General features: G+C 44.4%; 2 protein-coding genes across 5 annotated transcripts in view; one reads left to right on the forward strand and one right to left on the reverse strand.

Moving 5' to 3' along the window:
- Positions 1–10,139, forward strand: part of COL9A1 (collagen type IX alpha 1 chain) — a 106,210-nt gene extending 96,071 nt beyond the window's left edge. For all 3 annotated transcript variants that reach the window (XM_059083832.2, XM_067011385.1, XM_067011386.1), the window contains one exon: positions 8,001–10,139. In XM_059083832.2, coding sequence (XP_058939815.2) covers positions 8,001–8,197 — 197 coding nt within the window. In that variant the 3' untranslated portion in view covers positions 8,198–10,139. The remainder of the gene's footprint in view (positions 1–8,000) is intronic.
- Positions 10,140–14,834: 4,695 nt separating this feature from the next.
- The window catches only part of COL19A1 (collagen type XIX alpha 1 chain), a 363,734-nt gene continuing 352,878 nt past the window's right edge, over positions 14,835–25,690 (reverse strand). The window contains exons 50-52 of one of the 2 annotated variants that reach the window (XM_067011388.1): positions 25,294–25,422; positions 17,660–17,737; positions 14,835–17,482 (exon numbers count right to left, since the gene is read on the reverse strand). In XM_067011388.1, coding sequence (XP_066867489.1) covers positions 17,355–17,482; positions 17,660–17,737; positions 25,294–25,422 — 335 coding nt within the window. In that variant the 3' untranslated portion in view covers positions 14,835–17,354. The remainder of the gene's footprint in view (positions 17,483–17,659; positions 17,738–25,293; positions 25,423–25,690) is intronic. The other variant, XM_067011389.1, reaches the window with a different exon arrangement.

Here is a 25,690-nt window from a genome sequence, read left to right on the forward strand (position 1 = left end):
GCGTCCGGAGCCTGTGCTCCGCAACGGGAGGGGCCACAACAGTGAGAGGCCCGCGTACCACAAAAAAAAAAAAAAATACTAGTGTCAAGGTCCAACCACAATGCACTCGTTATAAAATTCTGAATGAATGGGGTCCTGTCCACTTCTAGCCCAGCTGAGAGTTCCCTCTTCTTTTCTTTGAAAAAAGTCAGAGGAGCAGGAAAGCGAGTCCACGTCTTCAGCTATTCGTGAGGCACGCAGAGTAACTGACATCTTATTCTAAAAGCTTCTCCTTCAAACATCCAGACCCTCCAGAGGCCCACATTCCCCAAATAAATAAACCTGAAACATTCCTACTCACGAAAGTCATGCCCGAGGATGCGTCCCAGCTGGGTCGACCGAGGTGACAAAGTGGCCTCTGTGTGAGAGCCCAGGTCCTCTCACTGGCCGTCTGTTCTCTCTCCACACTGGCTACTCTGTGGCCGGAGTCCAGGCTGCTGCACGTTGCGAATGACTGCCAGGCCCAGCCACAGAAGCAGCCTCGCGGGCCAAAAGCCAGTTCAGTTGAGGAGCACGAATGGCCTGCAGTCTCCCAGCAAACGCTCTGATCACTGCTGGGCCAGGGCTCAGGAAGGGCCCCAAAGCTCCGGGGAGACCAGTCCGGGGAGGGGGGCTTGTGCAGGCGGGTGACCCACACTCCCACGATGGATCTGGAAAAGTTGGTTGAGGGAAATCTAGCAAAAGAAATGATCGTTTTTTAAATTCTGCCGGAGGTGTACATAGCCGATTGCGGCTATAATTGTAGCCTGAAGCCTCATTGCTTTCCAATTATCCATCGCATTGCTCCTGGGTTTGGCTTTCTCATTTAAAAGAATTTTTTAAAAATACGAACGAATACATTTGGAGATAGCTCAAACGCTGCCTTTCTAAAACGGTGACTCACGGGCTGTTTTGTGATTGGAAAAGGAAGCCTTTATGATTGCAGAAGGACAGAAAACCTGGTTGGAGTTCGATGGGACCAAGACAAGAAGATTTTAGTAAACAATAAAGTCTGGATTCATTGATGGATGTCTAGAAGAGAGAAAAAGAAAACAGAATTTACCGAGTGCTCTTCTCCTTTATCAGTGGTAGGAATAGGAGGTTTGAAAGCTGATAAAATATCGTTACCATTTACTTAGTTATCTATGTATTTATAGGAGAGACTGACAATTTCTCCTTTGTGCATTTGGTTGACAAAGAACAGTTCTTGGATCAGAAACTTGCGCTATTAGCACGATTTTCCTTTATCAAAAATACATGGTCATTTCTGGTGACTCTTATTTTAAAAAAATCTGATAAACCCCATTTTGAGTTTAAAAAGAAGATCCAGAAAGACCAGCTTAGATTTGTGCAGTGTCCCGGGCTGCCACGGGGGGGCGCGCTGTGCCTCACCTCGGGCTTGCCTGGTGCTCCTGGGCCCTTGCTCTGCCCCAGGGGGGCTCCACCGGTTTGCTTTTCAGCACACCTGTCGTCTGTGCGGGCGAGTGGTAAGGTAGGACAAGGCGTCTCTGGCATCTCTGCCTGGCCCTCATTGCATATCCCTTAGGACAATGGTTCAATTTGTTGCAGCTGGTCTTGGAATTAATACTTAAATCTGATTTCTTAAAAAGCTTTGTGGGCTTCCCCAGTTCAGGACCCTGAAACCTGCCCTTTTCCGTTTCCTTTTCCTTTCTGCCGTTTGCCAGCCCTTGCCCCTCGCTTCCTGGTACCACTTGGGAATCTGGTCTTTCTTTTTCTGTGCTTTTGTTACATTTTCATTGAGAGGATATTTGACATTATTTAGTGAAAAATCGGAGTTACGGATTATTCTTGAGAAAATTAAGGCTAGCTTTCTGAAGCGTGCAATTTCCTCAGTGCTTTACCACACGGGCTCCAAGGGTCCATATTTATCAGCCTCCTTGAGGCACCAGCTGAGCTGGGGCTTTGGTTTTGGGTCAGCTCACATCCCCTTGTCTACGCCCGAACGTACTCAGATGACAGTTTCCCAAATCCATCAAGTGCCGGAACAAGAGCTTTTACGGCCATTCCGCCTCTAAAGTGAGTCCTCTGAGAGTGGGCTCTTGGGAGTGTGGGTTCCATATATCAGCCACCTGGGCTCAAATCCTGTCACTTACTAGCTTTATGACATCGGGCAACTTCTTGACTGCCCAGGGCCCGTTTCCCCACTTACGAAAGACTGATAATAGTCAATGATCACATGTCCCGGAGAGCCTCGTTCTGAGAATTACAGAAAAATCAATCCATGTAGAGTGCTTAGGGCAGTTTCTGGCTATAGTGGGTGCTCAAGAAATGTTAGTTATTGGTACTATTATTAACGTAACAAATGCACTTTTGGCGTTTTGAGATAGATGAAGGTCAGAGGTGGACCCTAGTTCGGCCCCTGTGGCTTCTCCCCTGGCTCTCAGTAAGAAGATGCTACTCGTCTGTCAGCCGGCACCACCTCTGACATCTCGGACCGTCCCTCCGTGAAATCTGCTTCAACTCCAAATCACAAGTGCGAAGTGCTGGGTCACAGTAATTCATGCCATTAGTTCATTATCCACTGAGAGGCCGGGCCATTCTTCATTTCCCCCGTAGAGCTTGGAATGTGATTAGGAATGTGACTTCTGGTCTCTCACAAACGTGACCTTACGAGGACTTCAGGACCTGGGGGGACCTTCACCAGGGCTGTGTTCAGGAACTTGTCCGAAACCTTCTGGGTAAATACGCGTCTTATGTAAAGGAAGGAGCCTGCAGGACAGGAGATGCTGGGACCCCTTTTGTTGTCCCGATTGTTGGATTTGGGACGGGAATCCTCCTGGTTGGAAAGAAGATCCTTTGGTCATTCTTGGTGCTAACACATCCGATATCCTTGGAAAAAGGTAACTAATGCCTTCGTGATCTATCCGTTGTCAGGATCGCTTTATTCTTCCTGGACTGTTTTAGTTCTCCGTGTCCCCTCCTTCTCTCAGCTTGTTCAGTGTTAAGTATTATGTGCCCTTTGGGTTTGTGATGGTACCTCGCCTAATACGGACCACGGGTTGTTATTACGACCATGACGTGGACCGTCATTTTGGCTTTAGTGCTCTGCTGTCCAAACGTAGACCTAAGTCATCCGACGTGCTTCTCGCCTGCGGCCAGAAGCCGGCAGGGCAGGTGTGTAAGAAGGACGGGCTCCGGAGCGAGGCTGCCCTGGGGTAGGTTCTGCTGTGTCACTCGTTTTCAGCAATGCCACCTCTGTGTGCTCAGCTTCTCCCCTGCACATTGGGGGGTTATCACCCTACCTGCCCTACGGACTCATCTGGGAGGGTCTGTGGATGTGTTAATACACGGAAAGCACTTGGGTTAGTGCCTGGCGTACGGCAAACATTCTGCAGTTTTAGCTCATTACTATCACGATGATTTTTCTTCCTTCTGTCTTTGAAGAAATACAGACTTACAAAGGGCACAGGCCCTGACAGAGGTCTCCCAGGTGTAGGAAGTGACAGAGGCCGGTGTTCACACGTCCAGGTTCACGCCGTGGACGAAATGATGGACTGGTGGGCCGGGTGTGTGCTGGGTCTGCCTCGCCATCCTGGCATCTGACTTCGGCACGATTCTCTTTCTGCCTCTCGCACGGAGCTGTGGGGACCGCATCAGGCGAGGCCCCTGGGACCTTAGACCCCATCCCTGCCCCTACCTCCCGTCTCTCACCAGAGGCCTTCGGTGGGTTGTGTGATGGGGCTGTCTCGTCGCCGGTAACTTTGTGCCTGCCCGGTCCACTGGGGACTGGTTCCTCGGCGCCCCGGGGATTGGAAGAGGAAAGACTTGGGAGCGGGGCTTGTGCATCCGAATGCGCCGGGGGAAGGAGGACGTTAAGTGACGGTCGTGTGTGAACGTGCCCGAGAGGTTAGTGCTAACTTATGCCATCATGCCAGGTTTCTTGTGCAAAGTTTGCAGATGGGTGAGCTTCATTTGTGAATACCGGGTGGAAAAGGTCCCCGAGTGCAAGGGCCACACCCGTTTTAGGCTTCTGTGTAGCAGTAGTCATTGGTCCTCCATTCCCACCGCCCTCCTGTTTCCACTGTTGTGTTCGGTCGCGGGCATCTTATGTAAACGGGCCACTTTACACGCCACATCCGTACACGTACGTGCTTTGTCAGACGCCACAAAGGTTAGCGCGGTACGAGGTGAGAAATGGAAGAAATTCCCCATTTAATGCGGCAAATTATTTCCAGCTTTCGTTTTGGCTTTGAAGCCTGCCATGAGCAGCCCCGGCTTCTGTTTCGTAGCAGGTATTATTTATTAGGTCCCGAAGAATGTTCCAGCCAGGATGCGTCTCTGTCAGTGTAACGCGACTGCCCTCTCCTGTCAGCTCAGAGGATGGCACAGGCGTTGGTTAAAAAAAAAAAAAAATCATGAAAAGTTGGGCAATGACATTTTACAGGTCCTTGAAATTTCAGGAAACTGTGTAATCATTAGGCAGTTGCTGTAGCCAACACACCCATGAGGTGGGCAAAGCGGGATGAGAACACGTCAGATCCGTGCTTTCTCTTCCTCATAAGAGCTGAAAAGTGGTTTATAAATATTTGCTAATGCAGCTTCTGGACTTCCTGAATGCCTTGGTGTCACCCCCAAATTTGGCTCCCACATAATAGTCTAAGAGCACCTTGGAGGGTAAACGCCCAGCGTCAGGGCTCACCAGAAACTCCTAAGCTGTTACGGGAAGGCTGGTTTTCTTCTCTGGCCATTTTTACAGGGTGAAACCTCAGAAAAATAGCTTTAGTCACCTGTGATAGTTAGAGTTGCAGAAGAATCGTCAGTGATGCGTGGCTGTCGTGTCTCTTTCTGCCTCTCAGTCAATTCAGGCTCAGTGAATTAAGCCGCACACACACACACACACACACACACGCACTCATGCACGCGCCTCGTCAGAGTTGGCGAATTGGTAGGTGCGGAAGCACAGTTAGGATGGAGGACGGGTCCAGGGCCCTCGTTTCTAACTCCAGCGCTTTCTAGCCACGTGACCGTGTGACTCTGGACAGTGACTTTACCTTCAGTCTCTCAGTTTACACACCGGGAAAGTGGGAGGCCCAGGGTAAACGGTGTGCTGGAGGGATTATGGTGACTTGCCCAGCGCTCCGAAGGGCAACTTGCTGTGTTTGCCAGAGGAAGACCTGGACTCGATGTGCTTTTCTTCGAGTAAATCCACGGGAGACAGGACGGTTTCATCAACTCTTTCCTTGGAGGATAAGCAGGAATCTGGAATAAACTCAGTCATTGAAAACACCCTCTCCTGGATTGTGTTAAAATGGGGGAACTCAACTTGAAAAAAAGTTTTCCTTCTGTTTTTTTTTTTGCGGTACGCGGGCCTCTCACTGCTGTGGCCTCTCCCGTTGCGGGGCACAGGCTCCGGACGCGCAGGCGCAGCGGCCATGGCTCACGGGCCCAGCCGCTCCGCGGCACGTGGGATCTTCCCGGACCGGGGCGCGAACCCGCGTCCCCCGCATCGGCAGGGTGGACTCTCAACCACTGCGCCACCGGGGCAGCCCCCTTCTGCTTTGTCGTATTGTTTGTGTAGTAGAAAATAAACTCCCTGAAATTTTAGGTCTTAGGCAGGAGGCTGGCGTTACACACGTTAAAAAAGTGGCTAAAAACTGAGAGCTATTTATTTAAAAACTCAGCTTCTGAGTTGCCCTTGAAGTGACCAGAGGTCTGGCAGCCCTGGCCCGTGTTCGCCGTGGCAGCGGGGACATGCCGGCGTCCACTCTCCAGGTCACCGCGTGCCTCAGCCCTTCCTGCTGTCTCCATAACCCTGATGTGCTACAGCTTCCGTGACGTCTGTGGTCTCCCGTGAAGACAGAGGGCGAATTTCTTAATCCAGGGCAGTTTCTTTACTACATCAGGAGTCGGCAAAACTTCTTGGGTAAAGGACCATATTCTTTGAGCTCTGCAGGCCAGGTGGCTTCTGTCGCCGCCCACACCTGTGCCCTTGTAGTGCCAGAGCGGCTGGGGCAACATGGAAACTAACGGCCATGCTGTGTCCTGATGACAGTGCTTGCAACACAGGAGCTGCCCGTCCCAGCCTACCCTCCCGCCTCTGTGGCCTCTGCGTGTGCCACCTTGCCTTTGGGCGTTTTCTCCTCTTCATCTTGATTTGATTTTTGTTAAGCCATCCTGGTATGTCTCACTGGGAGCTCTGCTGATAGGGTGCATGAAAATCCGCTTCTAAATGCATTTATATCTGACCTATCTTTTTAATCCTTAAAAGATCAACTTAACCTTCAACTGTGCCAGCGCCAGGAGATCTGAACAGGCTCTGCTAAAGGCACGGTTCTGCTGGAGCCTTGTTGATGGGTGCTGTGGATTAGGGTGGGACTTTCTCAGGTGCCTTGTCTTGAGAGGGAAACACAGAATCATCTGCTTCATCACAACTTATTATAGTCAAATGAAAGCTCATGGGATAAATGAAGGGAAATTACTTACATCTGCTTGTCTACAGCCTTGAGATGTATAGAATCAAAGATAATGATTCTCTGAAAACTTAGTAATGTTTTGTCCTGTAATGTTGCTTTGTGTGGAGCTAATTGTAAACAAAGCAGGAAAAATGAGGTGTGATATCTAAAGCAGGATCTCTCACCTAGTTCCCTTCTAAAAGTATGTGGGCTACATAATAAGACAGCTTAATAAGACCAGATCACTGTAATGAGACCAACAGAAAATGCATGTAATAAGGCCACTAAAATAGGAGAAGAAAACTAAAAACCACCAGGAAAGAAGGAAAGGAAGTAAACCTAAGTAAATGTGTATTTGAACAGCCAAGTGAAAACAGTTGACACGAGAGGATCTGCGTAAGACCGTGTTACCCTGGCACAGACAGTTCCTTTTCCACGGCTGTCTTATTGCCACCTTTGCAGTAACAGTATGACAGCACTGCTGGTGTGATGGTCAGTGCTCCGCAGAAATGTCTCTCGGTTACGGGACCCGTGCCGCCGTGCCTCACTGGTTCGTGGGAGAACCAAACAACCTCTGGACTTGACACAAGAAAGCGACACCCCCCCCCCCCACAAGGAACCTAGGACACTGTGTAGTTCCAGCTGGGGTAAAGCCCCTGATGAGAGGAATTTCCGGGAGCTTTGCAGGGTGCATTGCACAGTCTTCTAAGAGACATGACTCAGTAGCATTCTAATAGTCGTTTATCGGGTGCATTCAGGCTCGGAATTTAATTATCAGGCAGGCATCATCCGTCCTGTAGAGGAAGAGACGGGGAGGTGAGTGCCTTGCTGACGTCACCTGACTCATAAATGGCAGAGCTAGGACTTGCAGCCACCTGTCTGTCTGCATCTTCCCATCGCCGAGCTGTACATCTCCCTGCCTGGAAATTGAGGACCCACCAGAAATAAGGGCAGCTGCTAGCGGAGTGCTATTCAAAGCAACCCATCCTGAGCCACATGAGTTGAGTGTATGATTTAAAATCTGCTAGTAGCCACGTTAGAAAAGTCCAAAGAATCAGGTGAGATTCATTTTAAGAATATTTAATATGTATACTTAAAGTATGATTTAATAATTATTTAACCCAGTGTCCAAAATATTATAATTTCATCGTGTAATAAGTACAAAAGTTATGAGTGAATTATTAAAAAATCGAAGTCCAGATGTGTTTGGCACTTTCGGTCCATCCCCGATTTGACATGGCCACGTTCCCAGGCTCGGTAGGTGTCTGTGCAGAGAGGCTACCACACCGTGCAGTTCAGCTCCTCCGATGGAAATAGGGGGGAGGGATGTGAGGTCTCCGAACACTTTTAACTTTGAAGCAACCCAACTGCAGTGAAGGAATTTTATTATATCATCATCATCATCATCATCATCATCGGCTTTCATCATCCTCTGTCATTTCTAAAAGCGTTGGTTAAGGGCCTCTGTGCACGCTGCCGGGCAACGGGCAGGGTGGAGGGTCCAGTGCCCGCTCGGTCTCTAGCCATGAGGGGACTCCTGCTCACGTGTGCATCTTGTGTGTGTTTCAGGTGACCCGGGTCCTGCCAGCTACGGGAGGAACGGCCGGGATGGTGGGCGAGGCCCCCCCGGGGTGGCAGGCATCCCTGGTGTACCCGGCCCCCCGGGCCCTCCTGGCCCTCCTGGGTTCTGCGAGCCAGCCTCCTGCACCTTACAGGCCGGGCAGCGGGCATTTAACAGCAAAGGTCCAGATCCGTCAAAGGCCTAGTGCAGCACGCTGTCTGCACAGACCATGCCTGGCGAAGGGGTTGGAGGAGAAACACCCCCGGAAGCCAGGGCACAGGTGACGGTGCATGACATTCCATGTTATTCTATTGATAGAAGTCCCACCTGACCATCAGGTTTAGAACAATGGTGCTATTCAGTAAAGCCGCTTTCCTTCTCCTTGGAGAGGAGCCACAGAGTCATCCATGAAACAAACAAATAAAACCTTCCCTTGAAGTGAACTGACAGTCCTGTCCCCAGGACCTTGAACTTCCGTGTGTGTTCTGTCGTGGGCCACTGAGCCAATAAACAAAAACAGCTGTTTGGTTTACCTCAGTTGCAGCAGTTAGTTTCGGTTTTTTTTGAGAGCTTGTTCTCCGATGATAGTTTCAGCTCTATGATTACCAGGCTGGTTACGAAGAAACCCCATACCGTCCGTAGAACTGGTGCCCTCGGGAGGGCCGGGGGCGCCGTGCCGCTTGCAGCGCTTTCCATGCTGCACGTGTGGGTTCTCGGCGGCAGCGTGAATTTGTGTTGAACTGTACTGTATCCCAAACCCGCTGATATTTGGGGCTCTTCTGTGTGAAAGCAAAGAAGGAATCTTAATATCCTGCCATTCGTAAGTTTTATCGCTGAGATTATTTATTTTAAAGGTTCGAGGTAACGTCTCTGGTTGTACCAAAGAAGCAATAAATACGGTTGCTTGATCTCTTGCCATGTTTTCTTTATAGTCATGTTCCATGAAGAAAAGTCACTGAGATTATTTAGATACTTAAAACTTTCCTCATTTCCGTAGGCTTATGTTTCTAATGTTAGTGAATTGTTCTACAGAGAAATTAAAACGCCCTTACTGTTCCCCAGAGGGTGTTTTGTGTCAGAGTTGTTTGTATGTATGTGTTTGGTGGGGGAGTGGGGGGAGATGGGGAGGGCTTCACGGACCTTTTCGAAATGAAATGAAAACTATGAACCCCTACCCGCGAAGAGTGCATTTCCTGAAGAGTGCACAAATGCATGTGCGCAAATCTGCTTGCGTGCTATGTCAGAGATTTCACGGGGCCCCTAAGCCTAGCCTTGCTTGGTTTCTAGGAGTGGAACCACTGACTTCATTTCAGTGGTGCGTTAGCACCCTCCTATTTAGAACTTCACTGATGCAAAATGATGTGTGTTTTGCCGTTTTTCTTATAAAGGCAGCTCAGCTGAAGCACTGTATTCTTACCGGTAAGATAGGTATTGCCTGACCACTCAAGCACTTTATTACCACTTACATAATCACATTGGCCTGCTGTTTTATCAACATCTATGTTAACTATCGATCAGACTTAATATATTCATTTTATGTCACAGTGCATACGACTGACTTGTCCCAGGCTCCAAACTGTGCTCCAAACAGCTCCAAACAGCCAATATCTTTTTAGTTTATGGAACTCAGTTCTCTCACGTCAAGGGGAGTGAGCCCCAATAGGACTTTTGATGCCATTTTTTTTCCCCTCAGGTGTACTTTCTCTACATTTAAAAACTTTAGCCTGATTCGTTTGGTGAAATCAATCATTATATAGTCTGTACTTGGGATTCTTTAAAACTGCTCGCGGCATCTAGTTCTGTGCTTCTCATATGGATTGTGTTTAAGGGGAGATAATTCCAACTTGGCTGCAACAGATCAGGGCCGTTTACACCCTGGGAAGGATGGTCTTCCTTCTTGGGGAAGAGAGAATCGTTGGAAGCAGAGACATCTGTCATAACTACTTAAAATTGTCTTCATATGAATGGCAAACCTTTTCAGGTACTGTGGCATATAATCAAATAAATGCAAAGAAGTTGCCTCGTCTTTTCACCACGGTGGTTTTATTTTAACTGGAGTAACATAGTCAAATGCAACAAAAGAAAAATTAGATAACCAAATAAATATGTTTCTCAGTTCTATACTTTCAGATTCATAAGAAAATTTTAAAAAAATAAAATTTCAAAGAAAAGTTGAATCAACTGTTTTCCAAACTTGATATACAAAAGGCGGTACAGCAAGCTCCACAGATACAGCAAGACTGGAAACAACCACTTACAGAGAGATTGGGCAAAAATGAGCACATTCCAGACGGTGGGAAGAATCCACTGGAAATCCAGTTCGGTCAAATAGTTTACAGAAGCAGTAAATACTTGACTGAGAAATTGCAAAGAAAAGCGTCTCACCAAGCCTCTCCGTGAAAGAGAGTTGATGAATACTGAATTAGACCAAATCTCTCTCTCTAGCAAAACAGAAATCTTCAAAACCTTTGGGATACTTTTCAAAGTTGGATGAAGTGTCAGAGTTGCTGAGAAGAGTGTGTGAATAATTACAGGCGGTTAGAGATGGGCGTGTCCCTTACTCAAGGGCAAATGATTTTTTTCCTGTCAGTGCTTCTATGGCATCGTGATCTGATTTTCATCCCAAAGATCCGACAGGTTGGTTAAAAACTATGGCCATCACTTCCCAGGGGGACTGAGCACATCAACTGCCTGGCATGGTTTGGGATAATTGACTTTGTCTAGCAGAAGAGTATCAATGAGTAGTCACATCAGTTTCATGATTGATTTGATTATTTATGGACACAATACTTCAAACTAGCTGACTAAACGAATACTGCTATTCTTAAACGTCAGAAATAAAATCTGATTTACTTGCAGCCTAAAATAAGCTGAATGTAAATCCCTGCTTTAGAAGATCACCTCTGAGTGTAGTATTTAATTTTTTGGCTATTGCAGCCTCTTTGATATCCAACATCTCTGGGTTTAAAAATAGATCAATATAGGGGGAAGAGGACTAGAAATACATAAAGTCACACCAAATATCAAGAAACTTGCTTTTAAACATTTTTCTGGGAGCCCTGGCAAAAGGTGTGAAAAAGCAATATTAAGAAAAAAAAAATACTAGCCAACTAGTAATCCTGCTGTTTACAAACAGGGAATGGATGTAAATTATTTAAAATATCTTTGTAGAAGAAGAAAATTTGTGTTCAATAAATATAGGTCAAGTCGCTTTGTTTTTTTCCTAGAGTAAAATAGATACTTTTCAGTGGTGTACGGAGTCTTTGTTAGTGAGCCTGTGATCTAGGACATGGCAGTATTAATGCATATGGCTCGGTAAATATTAAATCAAAATTGGTCTACCATAAGAATGTATGACTATAAATACACATGCCCAAATGCTCTTTAAATGATTAACTAGAGGAACTGTAATGTATTTGTTAGACCTGGTTATCAGAAAGAGGATGCTGACTGATTCTATTTTTAATCGTAATAAATGGGAGTCCATGCTAACTTTCCCCGTAACGATGCCTTCACATCTTGCTCTTGGCGCCAAGTTTTCTAAGAATACCTAGCGAGAGAACAAATGATGGAAACTGGCTCCAAGAAACTAACTCTTTTAAAAAGATTTATCTGAAATTGTCTCTGACCTCCAAGTTGAAAATTCTTGTATGAAAAGATTTGAAGATATCTTCTTAGAGAGCACACGGTCAATTTATATACTATGTCATAAGGGGACCTGACGGTGAGGACAGTTAAGAAGTACATAAATCTTTTCCCAGTCCAAGCGGACATCTAAATCCACTGGCATGTTTTCATGTGATTCATCTCAGCTAAGGAAACATGCTGTGTATTTAACCTTTTGTCGCCTATTGGCCTGTCACTCATGATGGAAGAGCTTACGTTTCCGAGAAAAGTTAACTGTGACATTTCTTGTCTTGCTCAAGCCCACGTGATTTAGCGAGGAGATCCCTTTGTGGGACAAAAGTCACAAAGGCCTGGCTACTCCCTGACCTTTATTTCTGCTCTTAATTCTCATCCGAAATCATTAGACCAAGCATTTTATGAGCTGCCCTGGAGATGGGCTATAAACTTAATTACTACGACCTAAGCATTGATTCATGTGACAAACGTTAGGTGTAATTACCAGCGTGGTGTCAAGCCAAACCCTGCAACACGCCCATCTGCTGGTTCCTCGTGCCCTGTAGTCGAGACCCGTCAGGAAGACGGAGATGTGAGCCTTCAGCCAAAGAACAGAGGCTGTTAACAACGGCACCTCGGAATTCCCCGATTTAGGGTCAAATCCTTTATTGCTGAGATAAGTAAGGGACAAGCTCATTATGCATCATGAACATACAGGAATCTGGGCCTCAAAGCATTACATCCACGCGGGATCTAGCAAAAAAAACTAGCGCTTCCACTTCCACTTCACGTCAGTATGTTGAATTCAAGAGCCTGATGAGGTAAGATAAAGAACCAACAAAATGGGCAAAAAATGCATCCTAAAGCTTCTCTTAAAAATAAATAGTTATAAAATATGCCACAAGACAATCTGAATTTAAATACATTAATACACCGAAAAATATTTTGCCCTAAAATGTACTTTAAATAATACAACCAGATAAAAAGTTGTCACCTAATTAGCATCTTTATACCCATATGCTTATAAACGGCAAGCGACACACACCCTTCTAATAAACTCAAAGCTTACTGAACTACCCCCAAGCTTAGTGAAATCTCCTACTTTATTAGTATTCTCTTTTGACAAATTCGTGAAGCAAGTAAGTAACTCTTTTGAGTTGTAACCTGTATCACTCACTGCTGGCTCTGAACACGACATTTTTTTCCATTTAGATTTTCTTAGACTTAGATTGGTTTTATAAGCCTGCCTTATCTTCGAGGTAAGTTTTTGCTATTCTGGGTCTGCTTCCCTGGATGAGTTCTCTGTGCTCACCTGGTTCTCCATTCAATTTAATGAGCTTGACCAGTTACCCTGGCGTGATTTTGCTGAGTGAAATGCTTGCGTTACAGCTCCAGCTATACCGCACAATAAAACTGAAGCTATCAAGACTGCTAGTAAACACATTTAATGTCATTAATGCTACCGTTACCGGGCAACTAATGAATGAATACAATTCAATGGGCTAAGTTGCTTTGAAGTAATAGGCATAAAAGACACAAATTCAATTCTGTCTGCACCTCCTCCTCTCGGAAGGCCGTGTAACCCGTGAGAGAGAGAGAGGGGGGTATAAAAAGGGGTCTGACCCTCCACACTAGAGTATTGGGAAAGAACACGGGAAGCAGTGACAATAAACACTTGTGTGTCTTAAGAAGGTGGACACGGACAAATGTGAAAAATAATTTAAAAGCGAGAGCAGTGAACAAAACTGCAAAACTATTCTGAGACTTCACTGGAAAAAACTTAAGCATATAACTTAACCTGGAGGTTCTCAGTATCAGGATATTATTACCAGTGTCAGGAAAATTTAAATGGTATTTTGAAAAATAGTGTTCCTCATCTTACTTTTGTAAATAGTGATACACTTCTAGAAAAAGATAATTATACAAATCTAATTGTAAAATTTTAAGTACTCTGCACAATATGGAGATTTGGATGTTGTCTAATTCTGTAAATGGTCTACTTCTTGTGATAATCCAAATTCTTTTTATTTGCCAAAAGAGACTTTCTATTCTGTTTAGAAGGTAAGATGATTCCTCAAGGGTTTTCATGTTAATCACTAAAATATGAGGGTAGCGTACAAAGTAAAGTTACAAATCGTAAATCTGCAAGTTAACTAGGCATATAAATCCCCTGATGAAATAAAATTGAAACAGCCAACAAATCAAGGGGTATTGTGCCTGCTTCATAAAGATACTTGAAGAAAAATATAAATTAACAAAACAAGATAACAAAACATAAATTAACAAGAAATTATTTACACAAGTGAAAAAGAATAAGTGCAAAAGCAAAGGTTCTGATTGAGTTGCTGTCCACTAAACTTTCTAGATTTGTATTTCTGCAAGTCTATTCAGTTCTTCTGATACAAATTGGTTTAAACACCACCTTGTGGACAAAAGGAGGTATATCACAGGTTCTCAGCAGATGAGAAAGACTGCAGAAAAGCTAAATCTTATTTAGCTCCTAACACATATTCATAAAAAATTATTTTATAACCCAAACATCAAATGGCATCTTTTACAGATAACACGTCTTAAGATAATTACTGAAGTTCTATAATAAAAGTGACTACAATTTTAAAGTTTCAACAATATCATGAAACATAGAAATAAGCATATGGGATTATCAATACTTTAAAGTCATTAATTACTTTGATCATGAGGTGAAAAATTTCAAAGGTTAAGACTGGCTGTGTTTCTGTTATGGTTATGAAAAAATGGTTAATGTCTTCAGTAGGAAAGAACAGTGAACAAACTCATGAATTATTCTTCCTTTTTCTTTTAGGTTGCAAGGGCCATAAATATTAATTGAAGTCATATTTTGCTCTTTGCATAGAAGGATTTCTATCTGACAGTTTCACTGATCTTGGTACAAAATGTTAGACTGGAAATCAAACATACTTATATAGGGTAAACACAATTTTAATTTTTAACAGCCATCATGGCCAAAATTATTTTGTATTTAAACACTTATGTTGTCTGGAGTCCAAACAAGAGATAATTCAGGAAACGTGGTCATTCTTCTTCCCTGCTGCGGACATTACTGATGTCTGTCTGCAAGTAAACAAAGGTTTTGGAATGGAAAAAACAAAAACAATACAAGAGAATTGGCAGCCACCAAGCCAGTTAGGGGAAATTTTCACACCCGACTTGGGGGCCTTAATTATCCACTTTCTTTTTTTTTTAAAGAATCAGGCAAGCTGCCAACTCTCCGCTTTATTTGGTGTTGTGTTAGCTGGACTCAGGCTTTCTTGCTGCTTTTGGCCGCATCTCGTGTACAGAGATAAGACGGTGCACACAGGTGGCTGAGCAGAGGCTCGCTCCACGTGACACGGCCTGTTCCCCTGGTTACGCCCCAGGTCAACTGAGTCACGTGTGTCGGTTGTTAAAAAAGAGCCTGTGTCATTGTGACAGCTCTACTTTGTAATATGCACCAGCTCCTCAAATGAGCTGAATAAATCCAGATTCTTGAAACAGGAATAAACCAGCCCAGCCTTAATGGAATTTAGAACAAGAAAGGTTCCTAAATATACCATTTGTAAGAAAGGATACATGACATATTCTCTGGAATTAAAATAAGCAGAATTTATAAAACAAGAAAGGGAACCGAGTCTTCTTATGTCTGCGAAGGGATCGACTCAAAGAAAACAAAAATACATTGATCACCATTAGCAAAAAAGTTCATGAAAACAGTAAAATGCGAAAATAAATACTTTCGGATTAGCAAAGAGGCAAAAGGATAACCAAACTATTAACTAATTTGAAAAAATAATCTTTGAAAACATATAAAATGTTGAGCTTTATGACAAATTCAAGTAAATTAATAAGTGGCAGAGCAGTTGTAAAGCTTTCAGAAAATTCAACAAATTAAAAGCTCAAGATATACACATAGCACCAGATTTTAGATCTCTGTACATTTTTTTTGGGGGGGATAAGTGATCATTTTACTAAGAAAATGTGTATGTATATTCTGATTGTGTTAAGTCTAAAACAGCACCATTGTAGGTATTGCACAGGAAAGAAAATGAAGAAAATCAATTTAAAGTTAACAACACTTGAAATAAATAAAATGACCTTGGAAAAGAAAATAAATAAACTTGGAAGTGAAATATACAGCATCATTCAACATGAAATAATGAAAAGGCTGCATGTACGCACAGCCACGTAGACAGTACCTGACCAGCAGTTCATCAGTCTACAGTGGAACCCAGTTCAAACCCTGGGTGCATGTGAACAAAGCCGCCTTCATGCAGCAACGCTCCCCACAAGACCCTGCTCACAGCTTTCCCTAGCTTGCCCCGACGGCCTCGGGATGGGACGTCTGCAGCCGGAGGGCTCTGGGTGCCTGCTCTCAGCATCCCTGGGACCCACCACTTAGACTTCAGCAATACCCTCGCGCTCAGTGCCCTAGGAAATCCACTGGTTTCAACCAACAGTTTCTCAAAATAATGTAGAGCCAGGCAACAGAAGAACCGTTTAGCCCTGTGGTTGGCAATCGCATGTTTTCGTTCCTGGTCAGAGGACGCGGTCTGGGCAGTGCCTGGTTTCCCTGAAGCGCGTGGACTCTTTGGTCTCGGTGCTGGTTGCACGTTGGGTCTCATGGCTTTCCTTCTCTGCCCTGCACCTCTTGCTGCAGCTTCTGAGAAACATCGTTCTCCATCCGAGCTTCTGGGCTTGGCAATGTGCATCTGCTGACACCACACATTCATCTTCTAGGTCAAGGGGGCTTCTCTTCCAGTCGCTACAAGCCCCATCCTTTGTTCCGATGGCTGGTTCTTAAGCTCTGAGAGTGATGAGGTCAGAAGGATAATGGATACAGGGGCCCAAAGACCTTGCGAGGCCCTTTCAGCTTCGAAGGTACCAAAGACAGCATGGCGCCTTCGCCGCCAGATACCTCCGAGGGAAAACAGCTTTCTGTTTCCCGAATGAGGAACTCAGTGAAGGAGCCACAGTGCTGGGCTTTGACTTCTCTCCTCCCTTCTTATGCAGGACATACTCATGCCGGTGGGATTGCTTTGAATGGAGCTCATGACACAGAATCGACAAAATCATTTCAGCAGTTGGCTATGGTAGGAATTTTGGGCTCCCTGATAAAACAGCCGCCTGGGTTTTCTTCCAAAATATAAGTTATGAAGTGAAGGTCTTACTGCCTATCTATTTCTCTGCATAAGTAGAATGGATACAGGATGGTCTAAGAATTCTTAAGCTATAAAAAGTAGTCAAAAAACATTCAGCAGGAGCAATGCACTATATCAAAAAAGGTGATGAGATATTTAGCAATGATAGTAAATTTAAACACCAAGAAAACTTTCAGATAAGTCAAACTGTAAAATTCAGAAATCAAAGGCCAAATACAAGTTGATGAGATTATAAAAGGTACATCACCATCAGTCTGCTAAATAAGAAGATGTCATTTCCTCTCGAAGAAGAACTAATGATATGATTTGCTTGCATATTTCATGGAAAACTCTGAATAAAAATCCTAATAATGGTGAAACAAGACATATGGAATGAAGTTGGAAAAATTCTGAAAAAGGCTGATGTCACCATTACTATAGGAATAGGATTCCAATTTTTGCTTTTAAGGTCTGGCCTACATCAATAAAAAAAAAAAAGTCACCCATGAATCATGAGGGTCTGACAGTATTAAGAAAGCTCCAACAGCAAGGAGGGAGGGCTGGAAGTCAGGTCTTCCTCAGGTACGGTCATTTCCCACCTGTCTGCTGACGGACGTGAGAGACGGGATACAGGCAGTCTCCTGGGTTACACCTTCCACTGGGTCCTGGGGGGCCCTGGGGCCCTGGGGCACCGGGTGAGCCTGGCAGGCCCGGAGCTAATGAAATAAAAGACCCCATCAGAACGCAGGTCAACATATGGCTCTTCCTCCCTCCCTCCAGCCAACGTGGGTCATTCAGTGTCACCCGCAGCGGTACCTAAGGGCCGTCGGAGAGCAGGCATGGCTCCTATTTTGGGAGGTTTGCTCACGTTGTGAAGATAATACCACTATTACCTGAGGTCCCAGGAAGACCTGGGCTCCCTGGAAGCCCCATTCCTGGCTCCCCTCTTTCTCCCTTCTGTCCTCGGTAGCCTAAACGAGAGATATACAAAAAGAGAGACAAAAAAGTAAGCGTGTTCTCTGGCAACACACTGATATACATTCAGGAAATATTCTGAGGTGTATATTGAAAATCCACCCAGTGGGATATCTTCACACATTTATATCTGAAAACTGTGTTACAGAGATTCAATGCAATCCTAGATCCTAGAGAGAACAGTGGAGTGAACACTAAATAGATACATATTCAAGTTTAAAATATCACCAGGATTCCTTTTATGTAAGTGACTTTCATTTAACAAACGTGAACAGTAAGGAGAAATGTTTGGACTTAGGGTCATTTGAAAGCACCCTTCCAAATCTATATTTAAACATTTCTGCAGTAAAATAAGATTTACCACCTGAGGTATATTTAATAGTTCAACCCAGCTTCTGCTATAACAGACACCTCGTTAAGGTGGCTCTCAAGTCATCTCAGCGAGGGCTTAGCTGCTCCGCGGCATGTGGGATCTTCCTGGACCAGGGATCAAACCCGTGTCCCCTGCACTGGCAGGTGGCTTCTTTACCACTGCGCCACCAGGGAAGTCCAGGGTCTTATTATTATTATTTTTAACATCTTTATTGGAGTATAACTGCTTTACAGTGGTGTGTTAGTTTCTGCTTTATAACGAAGTGAATCAGCTATACGTAATTTTTTTCAAAACAACACTTCAGATAGGAATGCTAATAAGGTCAATAACAACATCCCCATTTTCTAGAATTAAGCTTTTCACCCTTTAGGGTAGGCCTCTCTTGAAATTTGGAAAAGACTAAAAGGCTGGTCTATCTGCAAACAGACATGTGTTTTCTTGGCCCCTAGGTGCAGGATGAGAGTTTGATATCAGTGTAGCTTATGCAGGAAAAAATATAAAACAACAGCAGTGCCCTAATCCAAAGCGTCTAGAGATTCTCATCATTGAAGAACTGTGCTTGCGGGAACTTTTTTTTTTTTTTTTTTTTTTTTTTTTTTTGCGGTATGCGGGCCTCTCACTGTTGTGGCCTTTTCCGTTGCGGAGCACAGGCTCCGGACACGCAGGCCTAGCGGCCATGGCTCACGGGCTTAGTTGCTCCGCGGCATGTGGGATCTTCCCGGACCAGGGCACGAACCCGTGTCTCCTGCATCAGCAGGCGGATTCTCAACCACTGCGCCACCAGGGAAGCCCATGCTTGCGGGAACTTTTAAGGTGTTAGACTTTATTTCCATTTCAACACAAGGGATTTCCTTCTAAAGTTGTAAATCAGGGCATTTACATGAATGCTGGAGAAATGAGGTCAGAAAAAGAGTGTTAGTGGCATTTGGGAGGATGACTGTCCATGTGGAACCTTACAAGCTGTCTGCAAGCCTTCCACAGTGTCTGGCCTGCTAATTGGCCACTGAACCCGTCACCATACCGACACACACATGCCTCCCCTTTCCTAAGGCCCCTACTGCTAACAAACCTGAGGGGGTCAAATCTCTATCAGTCACGTCAACTACTCTACGGGCCACTGGCTTATACATAACAGGTGGTTTCTTTCATTACAAACCAATAACAGCTGAACTTTAGAAGTTCAAAAGTAAGAACCATCATTCCGAATGCCACCCCTCCAAAATTGATGTGGGATAGAATGGCTGGGTCTGTTTTCTCCTAGTAACCCCACATCTACTTGGTGTGCAGCGTTCTTTCTGAAATGGATAAGGCTTTCAAGTATGGTACCTATTCCTGAGGGTTTTTCACAGAGGTGGAAAATCAGCACGTGTTTGGAAGAAGTTTAAATCAAGTTCTTTCAAGGTTCCTGAGCAAGGTGAACTAGAAAACCCTGAGCTCACCTCTTCCCACGGACACACCAGAACTACAATCACAAATGAAACAACTACCTCTGAGAATGACCTGAAGACAGCAGGACAGATTTTCCACAATGGAACACATAAAGAAAAGGCTAGATCAGGATGGGTAGGAGGGGCAGAGAAGTGGTCTCGTTAGAAGCTACTCCCCTGCCGTGCTGACCCACAGGGGGAGGGATGTCACCACTGTGAAGGTCCCCCCGAGGGGCGAGGGGTCCGAGAGAGCCCATGTCAGGCTCGCCAGCCTGGGGGACCTGCACTGAGAAGACGAGTCCCCATACATCTGGCTTCGGAAACCAGCAGGGCTTACGTCCAGGAGAGCCCGAGGGCTGTGGGAAACCAAGACCCCACTCTTGAGGGGCTCATGTGCAAACTCACTTTCTTTGAGTCCCAGCACAGAGGCAGCAGCTTGAAAAGCACCTGGGTTGTCTGAGAAAAGTGCTTCATTGACTAGTTTTAGAGCATGTGCCAGAGGGGCGGGATCTAGCGGGAACTTCTCCGAGCACAGAAGTGCTGGTGGGCGCCACGTTTTCTCTCCTTCCACCTTCTTGGCCAGGTGCTCACGGGTAGCATCCTGTCGCTGTCTGGCCACTCAGCTAGCACGGTGCACCCCACCCCAGCATGCCTCTGCCCAACCTGCCTGCCCCCGGCCAGCACCTCACCCCCAAAGTTGCTCCTGTCCGACCCAGTGGGCAGCCCTGGATGGCGCTGCTGTCCCCCAAAGCAACTCCCACTCTTGGGGGCTGGGAACGAAGGACACCAAGGAAAGCACTCCCCCCAGTGCACAATGGGAAGGCGATAATCAGAAACCCAAAGGATGGTTAAAATCTAAAACTGTCTGGAAATGCTTTTGAATTAAAAAAAAAAAAAAAGGCAGCAACAATTGCCCTTTGGGGAATTTAGGAAAAACGCAAACGAGGTGACCCAACTCCGAATCGTACTGGCATCTATTCTCACTGCAGGAAGATGAGGTGCTGAAAGAGGGTCCACAAGTTTCATTATCAGAATCTTGGTAGGAGCAGTACCTCCCCTTTCAAGTTGGATTGTTAACTTCTAATAGAGGCAGACCTGGTTCCACCGCACTTCACAGATACTGAAGTTTTTACAAATTGAAGGTTTGTAGCAACCCTGTGTCAGGCAAGACTATTGGTGCCATATTTCAAATTTTTTCACGATTATTATATTTGTTAGGGTTCTACAAATGGAAGCACAAAGGCTGAATGACAGCACATCTGTTTACAACATGGTTTACTGAATATTTTAAGCCCACTGCTGAGACCTGTTGCGCAGAAAAAAAGATTCCTTCCAGACTATTGCTTCATTGACAGTGTACCTGGTCACCCAAGAGATCTGACAGAAACGTTCAGCAAGATTCACGCCGTTTTCGTGCCTGCTAACACTACATCCATTGTGCAGCCCACGGATCAAGGAGTCATTCTGACTTTCAAGTCTTATTATTTAGAAAATACATTCTGTAAGGCTACAGCAGCAGTAGGTGGTGATTCAGCTGATGGATCTAGGAAGAGTCTACTGAGGGCCTTCCGGAAAGGATTCACTCTCCTAGATGCCAGTAAGAACATTCCTGAGTCATGGGAAGAGGTCCAAATAGCAACGTTAACAGGAGCTTTTGGAAGAAGTTGATTCCAACCCTCCTGGCTGACTTGGAGGGGTTCAGACTTCAGTGGAGGAAAGTTTTTCCCCATGTGGTGGAAACAGCAGGAGAGCTAGAACTCGAAGTGGAGGCTAAAGATGTGACTGAACTGCTGCCATCTCGTGATAAAACTTTTAACAGATGAGGAGTCGCTTCTTACGCCTGAGCAGGGAAAGTGGTCTCTTGAGACGGAATCCACTCCTGGGGAAGATGCTGTGAAGACTGTTGAAATGACGACAGAGGATTTAGAATACGACGTAAACTTAGATAAAAAAGCAGCAACAGGATTTGAGAGGACTGACTCCAACTTGGAAAGAAATTCTACTGGGGGTCAAATGCTATGGAACAGCATTGCGTGCTACAGAGAAACTGTTTGTGAAAGGAATTCAGAGTCCGTCGGGTGCAGCGGACTTCTTTGTTGTCTCATTTTAAGAAATTGCTACAGGCCCCCAGCCTTCAGAAGCCCCCACCCTGATGAGTCAGCGGCCCTCAGCATGGAGGCAAGACCTGCCGAAAAAGATCACGACGCACTGAGGGCTCAGATGATGGTTAGCAGTTTTCAGCGATGAAGTCATTTTGAATTACATTGTTCTTTTTAGACATAAAACGACTGCATGCTTAACAGACTACAGAATAGCGTAGGCATAACTTTCACATGCACTGAGAAACCAGAAAATTCTCGTGATACGCTTTACTGCAATGTTTGCTTCGTGGCCTGGGACCGACCCCGCAGTATCTCCGAGGTATGCCTGCAGTCTCACGTCAAGTTCTCACTGCTCTCTCTATGTCTCCTGCTTCTCAGGTAAGCGTAGGAATCTTTGTGAAACCCCTTTAAACTTGTGTCCTTCCCTAAAGATAATAAGATAATAAAGGACTCATTCCATAGTGCATGTTTCAAACCAAACCACTTCATTTCAAATGCAAATGGATTTCTTTCCTGAAAAACACTGGAAAAAAAAAAACAAGTCCCTTTTAGAAATTTCTGAAGAGCCACCATCAAACGGAATTTTTGAGTTGCCAGAACACACGGCGTTACGTTCAGGGCCCACATTCCGTTTCCCTTTCTGCGCTGGGCTTCTCACTGCAGCCTTTCCTCAAACTCAGGCACGCTGTGTCAGGTAGAGGGCTAATTCAGCCGACAGCACCTAAGGTTTCATGGTCACTAAGGTAACAGCATGTTTTTAATCATCCCTCATGGAAAGGGTAACAGTTTTATATGCATATCTTTTCCTTTTTGAGAAAACTTTTAAATCAAGCAGAGCAAAGCTTTGAAGTTACATGCATAACTGCATCTTCTGAGCACTTCGTATCTGTCTGTCTGTCAGAGAAAAACCCTTCAGTTCCTGTCAACCGCTGGCGAGGCACCAAAAATCGACCAGCAGGCCTTTTCTTTTCTACAGTAAGATTTCCTGGTGTCTTTAGACAGGACTATCAATACAGCATGACTACAGGCAAATATTTCTTAAAAACGAATCCCATATTTCACGAGTTTTATTTTTTGGCTGCATTTCTGGCATGTAACAAATCCTGAAAAGGAGATATGCAAACCTTAAGGAGCCACCTGAGTTATAATCAAGATATGTCTGTTGTCAGAACCCTCTGGTGACGAGAGTCTTGTTAACTTTACTAAACGTTCTTTTTAAAAATGTTGGAAATCATATGGGGAAGTCTTTCCGATTATATATACAATGGAATGTTGCTCAGCCATAAAAGAGAATGAAATAATGCCATCTGCAGCTACATGGTTAGACCTAGAGATCATCACACTAAGTGAAGTCAGTCAAACAGAGAAAGACAGATACCATATGATACCACTTACGTGTGGAATCTAAAAAGAAATGATACAAACGAACTTACCTACAAAACAGAAATAGACTCACAGACATAGACGACAAACTTTTGGTTACCAAAGGGGAAAGGCTGGGGGAGGCATAAATCAGGAGCTTAGGATGAACAGACACACACTACTACGTACAAGACAGATAACCAGCAAGGTTCCATTGTACAGCACAGGGAACTCTACTCAATATTCTGTGATAACCTGTATGAGAAGGTTTGCTGTGTACTCACTTTGTACACTCGGGTGTACTTACTTTGCTGTACACCTGCAACTAACACAACGTTCTAAATCAACTATACTTCAACGTAAAAGAAGAGAGAAAAAAACCCCTTAAAAAAAGAACTGGATCCTAAGCCCCGTCAGGAGTGGAAACAGTAGATAAGGTCTCCTCTCGGCAGCACAGCAGATAAAAGCCATAGATATCTTTTGCGGAAGTGAAGGCCAACGAGTGGAGAACAGAGGTCTTGCTTCCAAAAGCTGCACGAACACTGCCGACCTGGCACTGCCTCTGCCCGAGAGCCTTGCAGATGGGCCTTCCCTGCATGGGAGGGCGCCCGGGACAGGGGTTTGTGTGGACGGGTGACTCTAGTTCCGGAAGGGTGTTCCTTGCTATCCTGACCATGCGTTGCTCTCGTCCCCTCAGATGGTCACTGTGTGAAGCATCTGTCCAAGGTCTTTCTCCTGTTGGTGGTAACAGTCCTGGTTCTTCACGTGGTTTGAGGCAACAAACATCTTCATATGGGCCATCAAGGTCTTCCTTCCCGTCTCCTATACTCTGAATTCACAACAGACCCAACTAGCAGAAGATGGTAATTAACCACCCTTTACACAATGGTACACACTCGAGGCTACACCTGATTCTACACTTGCTTCCAATTCCTGCCAAAACTCTGTGACCTAAGAGAAACTAGGTAGAAAAGACAGTTCAGGCAAACTGGAGTGATTCACTGCCGTTGTTGTACACGGTGCTAGCTAAACCAGAAGGCTTGTCAGTCTCAGTGAGAAGTTAGGATCCTAACAAACCCCACGACCGGGGCAAGCTGTGCCTCTTTCAGGGGAGGGAGGACATGGCAACCACCTTCGGGCCCTTCCTACAGAAAATAGAGAAGCCACAGGAAGGAAAGTGAACTAGTGAAAGGGAAATAACTCTCCGCATATATAGTAGTTTGAACTGTATTCCTATGTGATATTGGTGTTAACTTTCTCTTTTCTCCTTCATCCATTCATCTGTTGATGGACACTTAGGTTGCTTCCATGTCTTGGCTACTGTAAATAGTGCTGCTATGAACCCTGGGGTGCATGCATCTTTCCAAATTAGCATCTTTGTCTTTCTCCTTTACACAAGCTTTTGATTATTTCAAGGAGAGCCCTTGAGTTCCTCGAAAAGCAGTGTCTCTGGCCTTACCTCTCGCAGTACGTACTCACTGGATCTAATGCTTCCTTGTCAGAGCTGTGAATCTTCTAAACCAGGGTCCCCTTGGCCCCTCTGCTGACTGTCAATCACATTTCTAGAAAATGCTCTTGCCGGCTGAATTCAGCCAAGCTACGTTTAAGATCATGTCTCTTATCAAGTTATCAGTGGAGCAAATTGTTTTTTGTCAATTTAAGTCTTGCTTTGAAAAATGTAGAAACAACATGAGAATTTTTTTTTTTTTTAAATTCAGAAGTTACCATCCACAACTTTTGCAGAAGAAGAAAAAGGATTCTAAAATTTCTCAAAAATATATTTCGGACCCAAATCACTAGTTATAGTAGCAGGTCTTAAGACTTTTTCCTCAGTTTCTTTAAGATACTAAGATACTAAGATTCTTGTTGTCTACTTACATTAACAGAAAGGCATAAACAACTAGAAATTTGCAGATAATAATGATAAATAAGCATATTATTGCTGTTATCATAATAAGTATTGTTATTAAATACATTTAGATTAGCAGATAATTATCAGTCAGGTTTAAACTGGAATGAATAATAGTTAAAAATTTATTTCTAGAATATCAAATATTAACAAGATATCCTATATTAAATCATTATATATGCACATGTATATATAAATTTATAAAATACATACCAAGCATATATATTATATATAATCTAATATACATACTTTTAATGTATACTAATATATATTTGTAATGTATATTAACATATATAATTTTTGCCTTAACTGTGATTAGCATGTTATAAATACTGAGAGTTAAAGAGTTGGTAAACAAATATTGTCCTCAAAGACGTACCTTGGGGCCCAGGGTCTCCTGGTGGCCCAGGTAACCCATCCTTTCCTGGTGGACCAGGCCTCCCATGAGCTTGAGCAGCCAGCATTGCTGCTGGTAGCTTGAGCTGGGACAGGAACACAGCCATCCTCTCTTCATTGATGAAAGGGAAAATAATATGCATGTTATGGAAATACTTTTTATGTCAAAAGTTTTCAAATATCTTTACATAAAATTCAACAAAAAAGTACTTGGTTTTCAATTTAAACACATCTAATTTACCAACTGGTCTGATCGTGGAGAGATTTTTTTGATTGTTCAAGTAAAACAGATTGTACAAAGTTGTTTCAATATGGATGCAGATGAGTTGTGTTGATCAGAGGATTGAGAACCTTCAGTGCTTCAGAGACGTCGCCATTCT

The sequence above is a fragment of the Kogia breviceps genome, chromosome 13, assembly GCF_026419965.1.
Source record: "Kogia breviceps isolate mKogBre1 chromosome 13, mKogBre1 haplotype 1, whole genome shotgun sequence".
NCBI classification, from domain to species: Eukaryota; Metazoa; Chordata; class Mammalia; order Artiodactyla; family Physeteridae; genus Kogia; species Kogia breviceps.